At 41.0% G+C, this 17,706-nt stretch overlaps 3 protein-coding genes across 3 annotated transcripts; 1 reads left to right on the forward strand and 2 right to left on the reverse strand.

Moving 5' to 3' along the window:
- On the reverse strand, positions 1–1,148 carry LOC118433723 (protein MON2 homolog). Its single transcript, XM_035845947.1, has 2 exons — positions 804–1,148; positions 1–589 (listed from the first exon to the last, which is right to left on the reverse strand). The coding sequence occupies exons 1-2, from the start codon at positions 1,146–1,148 to the stop codon at positions 320–322; spliced, it is 615 nt and encodes a 204-aa protein (XP_035701840.1). The 3' UTR covers positions 1–319.
- A 202-nt stretch (positions 1,149–1,350) lies between these two features.
- LOC118433725 (protein MON2 homolog) lies at positions 1,351–4,813 on the reverse strand. Its single transcript, XM_035845950.1, has 9 exons — positions 4,252–4,813; positions 3,616–3,866; positions 3,375–3,540; positions 3,002–3,315; positions 2,733–2,875; positions 2,547–2,658; positions 2,195–2,358; positions 2,019–2,122; positions 1,351–1,815 (listed from the first exon to the last, which is right to left on the reverse strand). Exons 5-9 carry the CDS (start codon positions 2,872–2,874, stop codon positions 1,789–1,791), a joined length of 549 nt encoding a protein of 182 aa, XP_035701843.1. The 5' UTR covers position 2,875; positions 3,002–3,315; positions 3,375–3,540; positions 3,616–3,866; positions 4,252–4,813; the 3' UTR covers positions 1,351–1,788.
- Positions 4,814–15,718: 10,905 nt separating this feature from the next.
- Positions 15,719–17,706, forward strand: LOC110862912 (monocarboxylate transporter 4). Its single transcript, XM_035845948.1, has 7 exons — positions 15,719–15,966; positions 16,044–16,182; positions 16,250–16,368; positions 16,450–16,561; positions 16,644–16,862; positions 16,944–17,031; positions 17,108–17,706. The coding sequence occupies exons 1-7, from the start codon at positions 15,776–15,778 to the stop codon at positions 17,377–17,379; spliced, it is 1,140 nt and encodes a 379-aa protein (XP_035701841.1). The 5' UTR covers positions 15,719–15,775; the 3' UTR covers positions 17,380–17,706.

The raw sequence follows: 17,706 nt of genomic DNA on the forward strand, positions 1-17,706 counted from the left end.
GCAATTCCAATAGCATTTTATGCATTTGTCATGTTGATAGTAATTACAAAAACCACTAGGGTAATTATTTTTACAAATTTAATTGTAGTGAGAAATGTAAACACAAATTTTATGCAAGAGAGCAAGCATATGGTGAACTGATTTGGAGCGGAGGAGTACATAAAGCATGGTGGTGGCTGGCTGCCAAAAAACTGAAGCAAAGTGGTGACGGTGGTGGAAAAAGAGGCTGGACAAAATAAAATTAGACGAATATTACCGGCTCTCGTGTCTCTCAATGCGGCTTCACCGCCCAAGTTACTACAGTTCTTCCTTTAGAATCTCATTTTCCCTGGTTGCGGGGGACGGAGGAGAGTTCGCATAGGGAGCTGAGGAGCAGGCCGGCCACCTTGTCCTCCTTGCTCTCCTCGTGCAGCAGGGCGGAGCGGACCAGGAAGGTGATGGCTTCCGAGCCCCACTCCCGCATTCGGATGTGCGGGTGACGACACACTTCCAGGAGGTGGTTCGTCAAAGGCCGCCAGTAGATTTCTACCCGGTCCAGGTTCACCAGACCGATTTCCAACAGCTTGGCCACTGCGAAGAGGGAAGGTTCCTGGAAAGAGGGGAGTTAATTTCGGATTATTGCACGATTTTCGGGAAGGGTTGGGATTTTAAGGAGTGAAATTTGTCCGAAAAACAAATTAAAATAACCTGATTTTCTCGGATTTTGACTTTACTTTATCTCAACTCGGGAAAGTTGAGATAAAATTATTTAATAAATGATATGTAATTGCTGATTTAATTTGAAATTTTGACAAATTTCTGACCCGATTGGAATAAGCGATTTCCATAGTTTCCTGGCTCAGATTGGTGAGGGCGTTGATGACGTGGTGGAGGGAGACGTCATCGAGTACGACGGAGGTCTCGATGAGACGCATGACGCCGCCGGACAGACAGCTGACAAAGTCGACGACGACGCCCATGACGCCGACCCCCCCCCCCCCCCCCCGGCGGAACTGGACCGAGAGCCGGGTCCTCCCAAGAGGGCCGACGACCCGTTCAATTTCGACGTCTGCGCAGACTTCATGACGCCCTTCGTGGAGGACGCGATGCTGAGCTCGGAAACGCCCGCCGTGATCCCGGACGTCATCTGCGGACCAGTCGAACCCCATCCGGTCGACGAGGAGGTCGAGTAGCTAAACATATAAAGAAAGAGAAGATTATTAATTCAGATATTGTATTTAATGTAGTTACGATACGTTGGTGGATTCGATTTCTCAAAATTGAAATGATGATGGTGTAAAAAAAAAACTGTGAGGAATTTTTGAAGAAGAAAGTTTAATTTGTAGAAAAAATAAAATTATGTGCAATTTTTCGATTTTAGTCACAAGAAAGATAAAAAGGATTCAGTTTTTAGGTGGCTATTTTCTCTAAAACAATCCGGCATCTTATAACAAATCTCATTTTGGAATTTTGTGAATGAAATCGGGCATTTAAAAAAAGTAAAAAACTCAATTTTTGGCATAAAATCCAGATTTGAAATGGAATCCACTTATTTCTCACCCCGATTCTCCCGAGGATTTGGTAATACTGTTGACACTGCTGGCGAGTGAGCGCTTGTTTGCTTCGAGTCGATGCCGAGGCGCGCGACCTGGTTGGAGATGAAGTCGGCGGAGGGCTTGGCGACGATGCCGCACACCCAGCAGAAGTGCTGCAGCGTGGTCAGCACCGTCAGGTACGAGATCAGCAGGATGGGACCTGACTCCAGGCACAACCGCAACACGGAATGCGTCACCAGCAAGTTCTTCTTCGTCAACATGACCGGCGTGGACTGCAGAGCTGGGAAAACACATGTGGATAAGGACATATCAGAATAATTACTATATGGTTTCTTGGAAATTTGTATTTAATATTTACGAAGAATTATTGGAAACTTTGATTTAGTTTTTTCGTAGTGGAATTTGTTAGGAAAAAAGTTTGTCAAAAGAATTGAAAATTTCCAAAAGAAGAAGAGTGACGAAATTTCCATTTTGTGGACTTACTGGGTGGTAAAGCGAGGGGACGACACTGGTCCCCACGACGACGACTTGTTGTTTGCCATTATCCATTTCCGAGTAGCTGATGGGATGCGCGGATTCGCCATGACCTGAGATAAATAATCCAACGGGTTAAAAGGGTGCATGATTTTGATAAGCAAGAAGATAACCTAACCACGTACCGATGGTTCCCTTGAGGACGGCGTAACCGTAGTGGGGCGGTAGTGTGGCGACGCAGAGAGATAAGACGGTGGACTCGCGACACTGCTGCAGCCCCGCCTTCCCGCTCAGCGTCGCCAGGTCAACTAAACGCTCGCAAATCGACTCCGTCATCCCGTCGTCAACGCTGAAAGGGTAGAAATGGAGGTTAAAAATGGAGAAAATATTCACGCAGGCATTGGTAACTTTGTAAAATAATTTTATAAAACTTTTACAAAATAAAGACACCCCCTTGATCTGAATTTACAAAAATTTGCAAGCTAATATTCCTTGGATATATTTGTAAAAATTTAGAGAATTTCGGGATTTTACTACCTGCGTGAATTGTGAATTATTTCTTTTGTAAACCTAGCATCCAATAAAAGATTGAGCGCGGCCAGAAGTCCGGGCCAACTTGAGGTGAGCAACTGTTTCAAAACTGCGGCATCTGTAAAAGAAGAATTATGTAAATTTGTCCTGATCTTTTTTCGCACGTGCAAAAATGACGTGAATCTGACTCACTTTCGACCTGTACTTCTTCCACGTCTCGCTCAATTTGGACCAAACTGAGGACAAAGTCGGAGAGGCAGGCGAAGGAAATTGCGACTCCGTAGGACTCACAGGTGGCAAAAGCGGGGGGTTCTTGCTTATCAGTGAGCTCCATCCTGGGGGGAAAAGGGTTCAGTAATTAAGGAATTAATTAATGCTTAATTTGAGATAAAAGTTAACGAAAGATTTGATGAAGAATTGCAGAAATGGACAAAATCAACCCATTTTTAATCATTTCTCACCTCTGGGAATTTATTTTAAAATTCTGGACCGATAATTTGTAGAACAGAGAGTTGCCAATTTAAAAAATGTACACTCCAGATTTTGACTGTTTAAGAGGAAATCTTAAGTTTCCCAAGCCTTTAGAAAACTTTGAAAAACTCCCCCCGTCACTTCCAAAATTCACCCTTCCTTCGCCCCCACCGCCACCACCACCGCCGCCGCCTTGATGGTAATGGTGAGACTGATGGTTCGCCTTGAATTTGGCATTCGGCGAAAATAACTTGATAACCGTGGCGCAAACGAGTTCCTTTAGGAGGAGGCTGAACTGGTCATACTAAATGAGGGGGGAATTAATTAGTTAGTTGGTTGATTAGTCGTATTTGTTTGTACTACCTTTTCAAACACGAATGGGAATCTGGCCAAGACGGTTTCGAGCAGTTGGAGTCCAAAAGTTTGGAACATTTGTGAAATACCAACCAACCATGTTGGCTGCTCTTTGTTGACGAGGAGGATAAGGTCTTGAAACATAAGTAGGCGTCACTCCCTTCAGGCGATAATTCTAGTAATTAATTAGTTAATTACTTATCAGTATCACTCCCAATCTAGTAAATATTTAAATTAATAGTTTTTCCACCTTCCGTGACGACTTTGTCCTTGTCGATCCTTTCAAACATGAGGGAGACGAGTTGTCGGACGGTGGTGCCGGCGGAGTGTGACGTGGTAACGTCTTTGGAGCAGTGGAGTCTGAAGCAGGAAGTTTTTTTGCGAGGAGGTCGCCCTTGACCGTGTCGTTGGTGGTGAGGAGGAGGGTGACGGTTTGGAGCAGCTTTAGATCTCCTCCATCCCCACTTCCATAGGAGGGACACGGCCGTCTCGTACACAGAGCTGGATAAGAGGGGAAAAAAGTTGGTTAATTCGAGGGAAAAATATAGTAGTTTGAAGGTGTGAATTTCCGGGGCTGTTACACCCACGAAAAGACGAAAATCTACATGGAACAGGTCACAGTCATTCGAAAATACAATGTTTTATGACAAAATACTGTAGTTTTTTTTTAAATCGTCAAAACAATGTATTTTTCCAGCGACAAAAAGTTAATTTCTTTATAAAACCTGCAGTTTCGTGTGACTGTTGCCTTCTCTACGTAGATTTTCGTCTTTTTGTGGGTGTAAAACCACAGAAATGTAAAGAAAGGTGCTCAAAATACTGTACATTTTTACAAAGTATTTTGAACACTACATTATGACTTGTTAATTATGAGGAAGAAACGAACCTTGACGATTTTGGGGTCCTTTGTGTCACACCCTTGAATGACGGGGTAGAGGGTCTGGTTGGTAATTGGGGGAATTTTGTGCCGCACGAATCTTGGCGATGGCCTCCTCGCCTTGACGAATCCGTGCTTCTTCTTCGTCTCCAAACTCAACGTCTTCAAGTCATTTTGTAACGCAAAGATTAACTTTTCCGTCGCCGCGTTAATTAATTTGCAAAGTTAATTAATTCGAGTTCACAACCAATTTTTCCTGTCAAATGGAAAAGTAGAAATTATTAGTTACTTGCTCAATAATTATTGTTATTTATTATTGCAGAACTTTAGAATGTGTTGTAATCACAATTAAATATTAAGTATGACTTGCAATTGAATTATTTTGTTTTGATTTTCACTTTTTCCTCTCCTGTTTTTTGCCGACTTATGTAGGAGGAGGACGACTTTTGAACTGGGAATGATAGTATTTTGTGGGGAATTTGGAAAATTAATTGGAACCAGACGGGGTAGGAAATTAAATGACATATGATCAATATTCAAGTGAGTGAGTGGTCGGTTTCACGCGTATTCGCATTCGCATATAAAATCCGACCTTGGCTCGTCAGCTGGCAATAAAAGTAGGATGAGGATGAGATGCGAGTGGTGGTGGTGGTGAATTGTATCACCTGACCAACCGAATTCAGTCGTTCGGGTTTTTTAACTTGTCGATCAGCCATGGATGTATAGGAATGGATGACGCGAGTAGAGCTCTTTGTTCATAGGTTACCTAACCTAACCTAAGGGATTATTTCTGGCCATTAAAGTTTGGGGGCGCCTCTATACTACGTGTTACAAATTATTGTAAACTTTTAGTACGGCAATTTTTATTTGGTGATTAGGCGATAAATATTTAGCAAACATGCAAATTTTGCCAAGTTTTTAGTACGCCGTCATGGGCTAGAAAACTGAAAAAAAATGACATGCAAAGAAAAATTCGAGAAATTAGATGGATATAAAATTGGAAAATATAAATTATGTGCTAAGAAATTGACGGGAATTGGCATATTAAGATGATCAGTCACATGGTAATAATTTTTTAATTTCACTCCATTTTTGCTGCAACTTTTGGTATTTTATCGCGTTCATTTAATTGTGGCAATTTGTATGCAGTTTTTTATGCTAGTAGTCGTGTACCTATTTCGTACCCATTTGATCTTGCGTGATGGTCATCATGTCGTCAAAAGTACTGGGTTTCGGCTCTCTGTAAGCCCAAGACGGGTCGCTACTCCCGTTCATCAGGTAACCAGCACAGGTTACGACCCAGTGCGATTTCTATTTATGATGAGGCCCATGACATCTTACATCGCATCTGGGCCCTGGTAATGTCAACATTACCAGACCATTTGAAATGATAATTTTATTTCTATTTATGAACCCACTAACCACTCGCCATTAGATGCCACTACCTGTCCCAGTCAGTATCTCATTTGGGAAATAATTTCCTTGTACTTAACTCCGACCAGAGTCCACTCAAATGAGACACTATTAATGACTTGGGACACCCTAATCTCGATGACTTCATTGCAAAAATGCAATAAAATACACCTACCTTTTTTAAATGAACTTGGGTAACTTTGAACATTGATGTATCGTTTGAATCTGAAAAAATCAATTAGTGAACCAATCAAATAACTTGGATATTCCGATTGAACCACAAAGATGAAGATCTGAAAATTGAATAAACTTAGATTAAATACATGTATGACCCTAAAATTATATAAGGGCTGGTAGTGGCATACTATGGCCGCAGTACGATAATACGTTAAAATTACTGAGGAATTTATGGAATTTTAATGAATTTGTATTTGATATCGGAGGGGGCACCACGGTCTGAAGGCTACGGGTTCCTCAATTATAACTGCATACACCGAGCTACCTAATGGTTTTTTTATTAGAATATTGATGTGATATTAGCTATCAAAGACAAATTCTCAATACAGGGAGAGGTAATGCAAATTTTATTGTCATTTTCAGTGATTATGATAAAGATGCATATTTTTATGAGCCAGTTCTGGTAATATGTGTTCCAACATTACCAGAACAATTTACAATGATTATGAGAAGGATGCATATGAATTGCGTGTTTCAGTGCTAGCATATAGGTAGCAGATAGGTTTTATTATTAGAGTAACAAAACGAGAGTGCGTGTGTATTCTTGTGAATATGATGCATATGAATTTGTATTATTTTATGAGCTAGTTATGGAAATGTATATTTCAAAATTACCAGAACAATTTTGAAAGAGTATGATGAGGGATGCATATGAATTTGATTGATTTATTTGCTGAACCACATGCCGTGATGGTTGTAGAATGCAGTGTCTGAATCAAGTTTTGTTTACTATTTTTGTGATAGTTCATAAAGCTAATCATGTTTATTTTGTATACAAAATATATTTTTTTGTAATTACGGATTGACGGTACAGGATAGTCAGTGTTATTAATTTTATTATTAATGGTAAGGTTTTATGGATGCTGATGTTTTATATTTTAACTAGCCTATAAGCCTGTATGGGTCACATGAATATTTTAAGGTGCAACTAAATGTTTTGACGTTGCTAAGGAAGTTTTCTAACGTCGCTAAGGATTTATTTTAAGGTTGCCTACGAATGTTGCAAATGATTTTTTTTTGACATTGCTAAGGAAATTTATAAATCATAAACATAGTTATAACCATAATTTGCATCAGAATGCAGGAATGTCACGGAAAATTTTAGGACAGGACGGACCTTTCGAAATTATATTATAGATAATATAAAACTAGCATATTGGCCCGTCTAGGACATTAACATTTTACTCTTTTTTATTTGGCAAAAGAGTACAATACATAAAGAGAAAGGTCATATTTTAAACGCAGATGACTACTATTTTATCAAAAACGTAGTCGAGTCATCTGATTTGACGAGATGCTGAACAAGCCTAAGTGCCGTTTTTTGCACTCTCGTAGTCTCTATGGGGGAGATCCGTTCCTCCCTACCAATTTTACGAATATTGGCGAGTTGTTGCTCCCAAACGACGGGTTTCACAAGACCCAACAGCTCTGCATTCACGGAGTTGCTCACAAACTCCACGACTCCTTCGTCAACGGCCAATAGGTTAGGGTGGAAATCCCACCTATTGGAGGCGTAATTTACCTATAAGTAAATCATACTAGTTATTTAATGTAGGAATGAGTAGAAAAAATATATAATTTTACGTACCTCCTGCAGCCAAGGATGTGACCAAATCAGGGCCTGGCTTATGCTGCAAGTATAGAGGGGTTTGTTAACCAACCAGTCCCTGATTTTATACAGTTTGTCCCTGCAGAGGTACAGTGTTTCGTAAACTTGCACATATCGAGGGTCTTCTGTGCAACCTGGGACGACTTGAAGATCAATTTTGGGTTTGACCCAAGCTGGTGGTGGCGAACAAAACAAGACGCTCGTAAGTTTTTTTTAAACAAATTAATAATTTGGATGTGTACTTACCCTTAGCTTCCGGCGTATCTTCTTCAAACAAATCCTCCGCTGTGTCGTCCTTTGCTTCTTTGGTCTCCTTCCCTTTTGTTCCCTTTTTCTTCCCCTTGGTTGCCTTTTTTCTTCTATTTGTGGTCTTTTTATTCTTCCCCTTTGCTACCTTCTTGTTTGCCTTTGTTCCCTTTCGCCGACGTGTTGGTGGTGGTTCGTCGGATGACCCACTCTCATCATCGTCCTCATCCGACGGCCCTGCAAAAGGTAAAAAATTGCTTTATCAATACAAAGTCTGGATGGCTTATATGCAAGTGTAAAAAATAATAATTCTTACGTTTCTTTCCCTTTTGCTGTTGTTGACGGGCAAGTATGTCTCCTAGTTGAAAAATATAAAACAAATTAGTCAATACAATACAAGAAAGATTACATTCATGTTGGGTTGTGACTAGTTTTTTTTTTTTGATTACCTGGCGATACAATCCTAGTTCTAATTGTAGGCTTTTTTGTGGCAGCCGGAGCCAAGGCCGCTGAGGTGGATGGCACCTCCAGAGCCCTCTGGTCCTGACGAACGCCTGCGCTGGACGATGGGCCGGCATCCAACATCATGGGTAGAGTTGGGGAACCGGCATCAGGTGTAGTGGATGTGGATGGTGTGGGCATTACTGCACATTAAATGACACGAATAAAAGGGTTAATTATAAATTATTGACCATGTATAAAAAGGACATACAAAATCTCACCAGTCACATTCAATGAGGTCGGAGGAACTGTACTGGTGGTTAAGGCAGTATGGCAAAGGTTGGGCATGGAAAGAATGGCAGTCCCTGGCAAATTCTTAATGAGAGGCTCCGCCTCCTTGAGCTCCTTAAAGTCCCCATTTTGGAATTGGGCAACCAATTCGTGCGGGGCTACAGGATTCTTGGCCTCCAAGGGGACCTTGGACACATGAGCTGTAGGAGGAGGGGTCCCAGTTGTGGTAGGAGCACAAGTGGTTGTTGCTGTTGTTGTTGTTGTTGTTGTTGTTGGTGGTGGTGGTAGTGGTCGTCGTCGTCCTTTGGTGCTCGTAACACTAACCGGTCGTTTCTTCTTTGGCATGAGGTAGGTCAGGAGGCAGCCAATGTACGTATCCAGCTCTTCCTTGATGTTGATAACAGCATCATAGCTGCCGATTTCCGGAAGGGGGCCCCTCCAGGTGGAGACAATCCCCATGGTCTGGAGAAATCGACAGGCCACGGTGTACCTACACAAGAATAATAAATACAACGAATACATAATAGTGAGTTTTGAGGTTGTCAATTTTACCTATACGAATTGTCAGGGAAGGCCATGTGACCCAGGGGGTTTTACGATTCGGTTGAACTTTCCCATAAACTTATTTGGGGCATCGTCCAACCAGGACACTGGTTTTGCCTTCCCCTTGGAGGATCTCAAACGAGAGTAAATGGTCTGTGCGAGTGGCCGATACACAGGGACCCTGTCCAAAAGGAAAATAACATGTAATGCCCGTTGGTTTTATATAAAGAGTATCAAACTAGACTTACTTTTTGCGAAAATCTCGTGCTTTTCGCTCCTTGTTGACGTTTTCCATGGAGTGTTTCTTGGCAAGTTCAGTCGCACTCTTTTCTGCCTCTTCTCTAGTGAAGTGGAACTCTTGGATAAAACCAAATTGTCTTGTTCGACCTTCCTCTGCAGTCAGAATCCTAACGCGGCTTCCTACTCGAAGCGGGCCAGTGGATGATGTGGGAACCCAAGGTGCATACGTGACCTTCTTGGTCACCTGAAATTCAGTCTGGGGACATTGCATTTTAATGACCAGCCAGTCTGTTGGCCAAAATTAAAACCATGAAAAGATTATTTATAACAGTTTATACACATTGACAGCGAGACTAGACTAGGTGTTGTGTTTAATAACCTTTTCGAGGAGGATTATTGAGATGATGACGAGGAGGAGGAGGAGGAGCTACAGGATTGGATGTCACATCCAATCCTGTCTGGTCGCCTCCCGTCACCGTCACTAGAGCAGAAGTACGGGTGGAGGTGACTGGAATTGGGTCCGGCAAACCCATTTCGGCTGGAATGGAACCAAATAGTAGTGGTTGGATGTTGAGGATTATATTACTCCACGCACGGAACCTATCACCGGCCTCACGACAAATTTACGGTAGGTTTCTTTATTTCCCGTAAGGTGAGACATGGTGAAAAAATCCATGGCCATTCGCCTAATTTCACCATGTCTCACCTTACGGGAAATAAAGAAACCTACCGTAAATTTGTCGTGAGGCCGGTGATAGGTTCCGTGCGTGGAGTAATACCCTTAACTTTAATTTAATAGTTTGTAGGTTACCATATGCCCGCTCAAAGTCTTGATTATAAGGAAGTGGTTCGTTTGGATAAGACCCAAGGACTTGAGCGACACTCTGCTCACGAGATGAAGGCATGAGGCTTCCTTCCGCCCCGTTTATCCAAGGGTTGACATCCACCAAGGTGGATGTTTCCATGCGAGCACTACCAAATGTGACATCATAAGATGGTTCCAAGGATTCTTGGAACGTCATTTCAGGTCAAATTGGTAAGTGGACATTGGCATCCGACGACGGGATGACGGATGGCGCTTCCACTGACGACGTTCCAGGTGATGAGGGTAAAATGACTGCTCGAACGATGTCCTTGTCGCCATTGGTGTTGTGGGAAGCCATGGGGGGAGAAATATCCGATGCGACAACCTCCAAACTGCTGACCGCACCACTGAACTGCTCAGATGGGGAAGCAAGATTCATGGGGCCAAGTGGTGGAAGAGGAGGACGAGAAATGACAGTCTTGGTTGCGAACGGATTAGAAATGACCGGAAAGGAGACCTTGAAGGTTGGAGGCGCTACAGGGTACAGGAATGAAGAAGCGGTTTAAATGATTATAGCAGTGACTATAAAAAGGAAAAGGATTTATAATACACCCACCCATTGCTTTCAAGGGGCAATCTTTCAGTGAGATGAAAGGCTTTGTAGATGCTTGAGCTACAAATTAAGAAGGTGAAGCAAAATAATTGTATTTTTGTTTAAACAATTAATATTTCCGCTATTGACTAGAAATGTTTGTAACTACAATGCTTGAAGGGGGAGACAGCTCACTAATATTGGCTCATTTACAACAATAAAGACTATTTGATGAAGCAATGTGAAGCGACGAGTAACCTAGACAGCGCTGTATGCAAAGGGCGACAATCCATTCACATTACCGTTGGTGATCTATGGAGCGACTTGAAGCGCTTTAAAGCGTTGGGTTGGGTGTATTGCAATGTATGGAAGGGCTTACTATGCATTAATATATGGTTCCTGCACCCGGGTTATAGACTCTGAAGCGACATTGAGCGCTTTGGATCGCTTCAAAGCGTTGTCAGCAAAGCGCTGTCGGGCGATTTAGAGCATTGTGAGAAGCGTTGTCAGCAAAGCGCTGTGCGGCGCTGAGTGTATGGGTGAAAATACATTTCCATATGATATGTGTAGCATATTCAAAGCGCTGTGAGGTGCCACGTTGGGTATTCAAATGAAAAAAAATGTTTTACACAAAAAATGGGAGCATTTTTGTATATTCAATAGAAAACGGTTTATGCAATAATTGCAAAAATATGTGATGCGGAAAGTGGCAGGCTTTTTGTATGTAGAGCAGAAAAATATATTATGCATAAATGGCAATAATTTTCTATGTATAAAAGAGAAATATATTTTATGCAAGAACAGCAAGACGTTTGGTATAGAGTAGAAAAATATATTATGCATAAATGGCAAGACGTTTGGTATAGAATAGAAAAAATATATTATGCATAAATGGCAAGACGTTTGGTATAGAATAGAAAAAATATATTATGCATAAATTGCAATAATTTCGTATGTAGAATCTATATTATAAGCTAGAAATGTCTGTCGAAGGAATTTGTCCTCAACGGAAGTCAAAGTGGGGAAAGTTTTGAATTGGGCGAAAATTCAAAAATTTTAAGTTGAAACAAAATTATTGTTCACTTAAAACCGCTCCCAAATATCCACTCCCTTATAATCAACATCAGACAACCACCATCACTATCTGCTAATCAGCCATGATAACCACTCTCAGATAACACTCAGTGCAATGCATACCGCTACACCAAGAGTTCTGTGCAGTGTGCACATGTTTGCACTAAACAAGATTGACGTGTCGAGTCTTGAACTGTTTGTTTAGTGTGCACATGTTTGCACTAAACAAGATTGTCGTGTCGAGTCTTGAACTGTTTGTTTAGTGTGCACATGTTTGCACTAAACAAGATTGACGTGTCGTCTCATAAAATGTTTGTTTAGTGTGCACATGTTTGCACTAAACAAGATTGAAGTGTCGAGTCTTGAACTGTGTGTTTAGTGTGCACATGTTTGCACTAAACAAGATTGTGGTGTCGTCTCATAAACTGTTTGTTTAGTGTGCACATGTTTGCACTAAATAAAATTATAGTGTCATGTCAGCACAGGGTCGACGAGTTGTATTGCGTCGTCACGCCGACGATTGTGCTGTGCGCAAAGCTGACACAGTTCGTCTGCGGTTGGATGTCTGGTAGTGGTTATCTGGGAATAGGGGTATGGCGATGGTTCGTTTTGGATGGTTATCTTGAATCGTTAACGTGGCATTGTATCACGTGTTTTTTGTTTGAATTGTTGTGTCTCAACTTTCCCTTCCTCCATGTATTCAAATGGCGATTTTGAAAAATGTTCACCGCCTTTCGTTTTTAACAATATGAAGATATTAATGCACCTAAAAATCGGTAATTTTTAGGCTTACATAGTTAGGAGATAAAAATTTTGATTTTTTTCTTCAATGAGGAAATATTTAAATTTTATTGATTATTTTTCATCTATTTTATATTTATCTTCTTGTTGAAGAAAAAAATCAAAATTTGTATCTCCTAACTATGTAAGCCTAAAAATTACCGATTTTTAGGTGCATTAATATCTTCATATTGTTAAAAACGAAAGACGGTGAACATTTTCAAAAAGTAATGTGGTGAAATTGTGCACAATCCCATTTTATTTCCTTGGTAATCAAATAAATTCTCGCCCGGCGGGAGACGAGCTTATATGCTAGTAGAAAAATATTTTCAACTACGCAGCTTTAATTACTCAACTCATATATCGATTTCCGTCATGTTCGGATTTATTGACTTGACTTTCACGCGGCATAAAGGAATTAAATTAGTTTTTTGCACTATTTACCCACGCCACTGAATATACCAATTGATGCAAGTCAAATTTGGCTACATAAGGTAGGATGTCTGTACGCTAACTGACTAACGAGGCCTTAATTATGAAGTTTAAAATTTGGTGTTAAACATCTATATTATAAGCTGGAAATGTCTGTCGGCAACGAAAGTGAAATTGCAAAAATTTGCAACTACGACCAAATTCAATCCATTCTCTTTTTACATCTTAAAATTACATTTTGAATTCTAACCAAATATGATAACCGTTTCAGCAAATGACAACCAGTGGACAAATGTGAAAAAGATGGAATAAACGCTCACCCGACAGGAGAAGGGCTTATTCGCTAGTGTTATATATATTTGTCTCAATTTTATGACATAACTTTAATCGTGACATCCGCTGGGAGCATTTCAAAAAGCGCTCGAAAAGGGTTGTAGAGATAAAAATTAGGAAAAGTTTGGCGAAAACCGTTTTCAAAAATATTGACCCGCCTTTAAGCTAAAACTCGCAGAAAGCCCTGTTTTTTCAAATTTGAGCACCTCCCACTCCGCGAGAGGGTGGAGTAAAAACACCGGACTTGGACCGTGGACCCGGATAAATCAGCTCTACAAACGCTGAGAATGTTATCCAAATAAAAATTGTGCGGGTGTGAAGTGACTGTGGTTTTCATTCTCAAAACTAGAAAGTTTTTTATAAAAATAGGTTTACCTACCTTTTAACCGATTTCCAAAATGTCTCTGGAGGAAAGGATGGGGACAAATTGCCTGGTCAGCTTTGCTGTAATTTGATACATTTTTATTAAATTATTACCAAAATCAGGAAAATCGGCACATTTTTAATCATTTCTCCGCTCTGGGAATTTATTTTAAAATTATGAACGACAAATTTATAGTCAGTGAGGTCATTAATTAAATGGTGATGAGTTTTTTGACTAATTTTTAAAGAGTTGCAGTTTTTATGAGAGATTCTTAAAATTGACAACGCCTCTCTCAAAAAAGGTGTCAAAATCTGGAGTGTATATTTTTTAAAAAAATTTGAAACCACCTGCTCTACAAATTTGTGGTTAATATTTTGATAAATGCATCAAATACAGCAATAAAACTTACCTGGATCAATTAGGCACTTTTTGGCAAATTTATAAAATTTTGATGAGATTGCAATATGGCACAAAACAAGCAATTGTTATATGGAGAGAGAGAGAGAGAAAGCAAGAGGAGAAAAATGAGACTCCAGTTTGGAGCCAACCATGATTTTGTTAACTTTATTGTTTTTGTCCGAATATTCTGGTTACAGCGATTATTTTTTAAATCTTTATAAGATTAGAAGTTGGTCGTCATAATTATTATTGGCCCAACTTAACTTTCTGCTTGTCTAGTTGGGTGGTTGTTGCTGTAGTCTTTTCCATAAATCTGATGGCTGACGGGGTCACATTTTCCTACGGCGTGTTCCTCCCCATAATCCAGAAGGAGTTTGGGACGTCGAAAAGCACGACGACGACCTGGGCTGGCAGTCTTTTGGCGTCGATGCCCTTGCTGTCAGGCCCCATCGCGTCCACCCTCACGGATCGCTATGGTTGTAGGAATTGCACCATTGTGGGTGGAATTCTGGCTACGCTGGGATTTATCTGGTCGTATTATGCCAGTAAGTTCTGATTTATTTACATGATGATTGATTACAAGTTAATTGACATTTTAATACCCAATTTGTCGAATTTTATACACATTTAAAAGTCAATTATTATTAGTAATTAATTAATTAACTAACTCTTGCTTTGCAATTGCAGTTTCAATTCACATGCTCATTTTGGCGTTCGGAGTGATCACGGGATTTGGTTTGTCGCTGTGCTACGTGGCGGCGGTTGTGATAGTGGCCTATTATTTTGATAAGAGACGCTCACTCGCGCCGGGCCTGTCCATGTGTGGCGGTGGGATTGGAACTTTTATGTTTGGCCCCCTGAATTCCTATCTCATTGGTGAGTCCGGAAGTAGAGAATATTAATTACTAATTAATTAATTAATAGATGATTTTCGTGATTTGCAGAAGCGACCAGCTGGAGAGTGACCTTGTTGGTGGACGCCGGGTGTTTTTATTTAGCCTTTGCTTCTGTGCTATCCTCATGAAAGACTTGGAATGGAGCAAGAAGAGTAGTCGAAAGAGGGAAAAGGTTCTCCAGAATGAGCACGACCTTAATACTCAGACTCAACTAAAGTAGGTTGATAACCTTTATTGATTACTAACATAATTTGAAGATATCTTAATCATCCTAATCTTTGCTGACCTAGCCTGAATGGAGCAGGGGGTGGAATGTACTACATCCCTGAAGGAGGAGGAGGAGGAGGAACTACCTTGATTGGACTCTAGAAATCTGAAAGACTTTGCAATTCTGCAGTTTGTATCCCACATTTGTCCGTGAAGCGGAGCAGCTTTGTCTCAAGAACAACAACAGCACGTCCCACTACGTCAAAAATGGAGGAGGAGGAGGAAAAGGGATTCGCTACTATTCGAATAATTATGCCGGAGGTTTCACCTCTGGAGGTGGTCCTATCCTCGTTCCGGCCCCTGTCCCACCTCGTGCAGAGAACAATGATCTCAGTAATGAAGACAAAAGTGAGAGTGGTGGGCAAGACAGCGTCGACGACGAAGGGGGCCAAGCTATCATAAAAGACGACAAGATGATGATGATGGAGGAAAATGAAAGCGACTCGCCCCTCCTCGTCGTCGCCGTCGCGAACAATAACAATAATTCCAATAACTACGGGAGGTCAAGAAGTCAGCCAATAACTTGTGTGACTTTCACCACCACAACAATCTCAATTCTCATCTCCAACAAATGAATACAAAACCATTCAGCAATAATCAGAGTAGTAATAAGACTAATGGAAAAGGAGAAGTGACGTCGTCGCCGTCGCCATCACCAAACAATGAGAAGAATGGCGTAAACAGCAGTTGTAACGGAGGAGCAGGAAACATGAGCACATTGGAGAAGCAGGGGATGAGAAACAATCTTGTGCAGCATACGAGGTATGTATGTGGGTCCAGGTTTAATGAATAAGTAGCTAATTGATTGATTAATTATTTTAATAATGACTAATGACTAGGAATTGGGGGAATCATCGCAATTCTTTAACGTATCGTGGCGCAGTGCTGAATTTGAAGAGAAGCCGAATGCGCCCCCTCCGACCTGCGACGTCATGTCCGGATATCATTTCGGTAGCCACGGCGGATGATAATACGCCCGTGAGTTATTTATTATTCGGGTTAATTTAGTCGAGGAGAATTATTGAGTGATTGTAATTGATTTTAGGAGTGGAAAGCCGCCCTGCAGGATATTTACGTCTGGATGCAAGAAATCTTTGCCCTGGATCACTTGAAAAATACCAGATTCGTTTTGTTCATCATGTCGAATTTTCTCTTGTACATGTGGTAAGTAAATTGTGGTGGGTGGAGAGTGCGCCAAGTAAAATTGGGATAAGTACTTATGCACATTTCCTCTTTGCCTCCCAGGTATGAGATCCCATTGACCTTTCTTGCCGACACTGCCACGGGCTTGGGCTACTCGGAAGGAGAAGGAGCCATGTTGGGAAGTACGATCGGACTTTTAACCGTTTTCGGAAATGTAAAGAAATTTAATCCGTTAAATTAGGAAATTAAGTATTAATTATTATTATTCAACTTTTATTTGTGATTTCGTTTTGCAGATAATTTTGGGGTATTTGGGGGACAAGAAGTGGGCAAATTCCGTGACGATTTATGGCCTGTGTATTTCCATTTGCGGCATCGTGACCGGCCTGATGCCCTGCCTCTTTGGGAAGTTGTTCAGCATGGGGCTCACCTACTACTTCCTCGTCTTGCTCTGCGGCGTGTTTGGCTTGATGATTGCGGCAAATTACTCACTCACACCCGTCATCCTACTTCAAGTAACGAGAGAAAAATTATAGCCACACGTAATTAATTAGTGAAAGTGAATGATAACTAATAATTACCTGCTTAACGTTTAGGTCGTCAGTTTGGAAAAGTTTACCCCCGCGTACGGTCTTCTCCTACTTGTGCAAGGGATCGGAAACCTGATCGGACCACCCATTGCTGGTATTTTACATTCATTTCTTCATAAATTTGACTAGAATTTGTGACTGGTGCTAACCCCTCATTTCTCCCTGTGCAGGCCTCCTCTACGACTACACGGGAAAGTACGCCTGGTCATTTTGGATCGCTGGGGGTGGGATCTTCATCTCCAACTTTTTCATCCTCGCCCCAATCTATCAACGCCATCAAGCCCGGTACGAAGAGTCGACTCGGGACATTTCCGCCAGTCGCAGCAGTGGACGCAGCAACAGCAGTTGTGAAGAAGGACACAGAGGAAACAGCGCCAGTCCGACGCCAAGCATCCTCAAAGATCTCGACAGGAAAATGGGGGCAGGGGATAACAATGCGTGAAAAAAAGTTCACTAATTGAACGCAATACTTAGTACTTACTAACGAAGAATGACACATGCAGAACAGAAGATTTTTACTAACTCACACGCAGCAAGTAAATTAGTGGCTTAATAATCGCAATTAAAATTAATTAATACCGAAGAAGAAGCGAAAATATTCATTGTTTAGTTCCATTTTAGCTCAAATAATCCTAATTAAACGTTTACATCCAATTAATTCCAAAATTAGTGGATTAGTATTTAGTTTTTTGTATTTATGAATTAGCAATTTCTTTTTTTTCGTTATTCATTATTGACTCGATATTTTTTTAAGACTTAAGTTTTTGAC

Source organism: Folsomia candida, unplaced genomic scaffold, assembly GCF_002217175.1.
Source record: "Folsomia candida strain VU population unplaced genomic scaffold, ASM221717v1 Fcan01_Sc078, whole genome shotgun sequence".
Lineage (NCBI taxonomy): Eukaryota > Metazoa > Arthropoda > Collembola > Entomobryomorpha > Isotomidae > Folsomia > Folsomia candida.

Coding starts and splice junctions, on each gene's coding strand:
- LOC118433725 (XM_035845950.1), bottom strand. CDS start 2,874: ATGGAGCTCACTGATAAGCAAGAACCCCCCGCTTTTGCCACCTGTGAG. Junction 2,659..2,732: donor GGAAGAAGTACAGGTCGAAA/GTGAGTCAGATT, acceptor CTTCTTTTACAG/ATGCCGCAGTTTTGAAACAG. Junction 2,123..2,194: donor CGTCCTCAAGGGAACCATCG/GTACGTGGTTAG, acceptor TATTTATCTCAG/GTCATGGCGAATCCGCGCAT.
- LOC118433723 (XM_035845947.1), bottom strand. CDS start 1,148: ATGGGGTTCGACTGGTCCGCAGATGACGTCCGGGATCACGGCGGGCGT. Junction 590..803: donor AAATCGCTTATTCCAATCGG/GTCAGAAATTTG, acceptor CCCTCTTTCCAG/GAACCTTCCCTCTTCGCAGT.
- LOC110862912 (XM_035845948.1), top strand. CDS start 15,776: ATGAATACAAAACCATTCAGCAATAATCAGAGTAGTAATAAGACTAAT. Junction 16,369..16,449: donor AATTTTCTCTTGTACATGTG/GTAAGTAAATTG, acceptor TTTGCCTCCCAG/GTATGAGATCCCATTGACCT. Junction 16,562..16,643: donor TTTTAACCGTTTTCGGAAAT/GTAAAGAAATTT, acceptor TTCGTTTTGCAG/ATAATTTTGGGGTATTTGGG.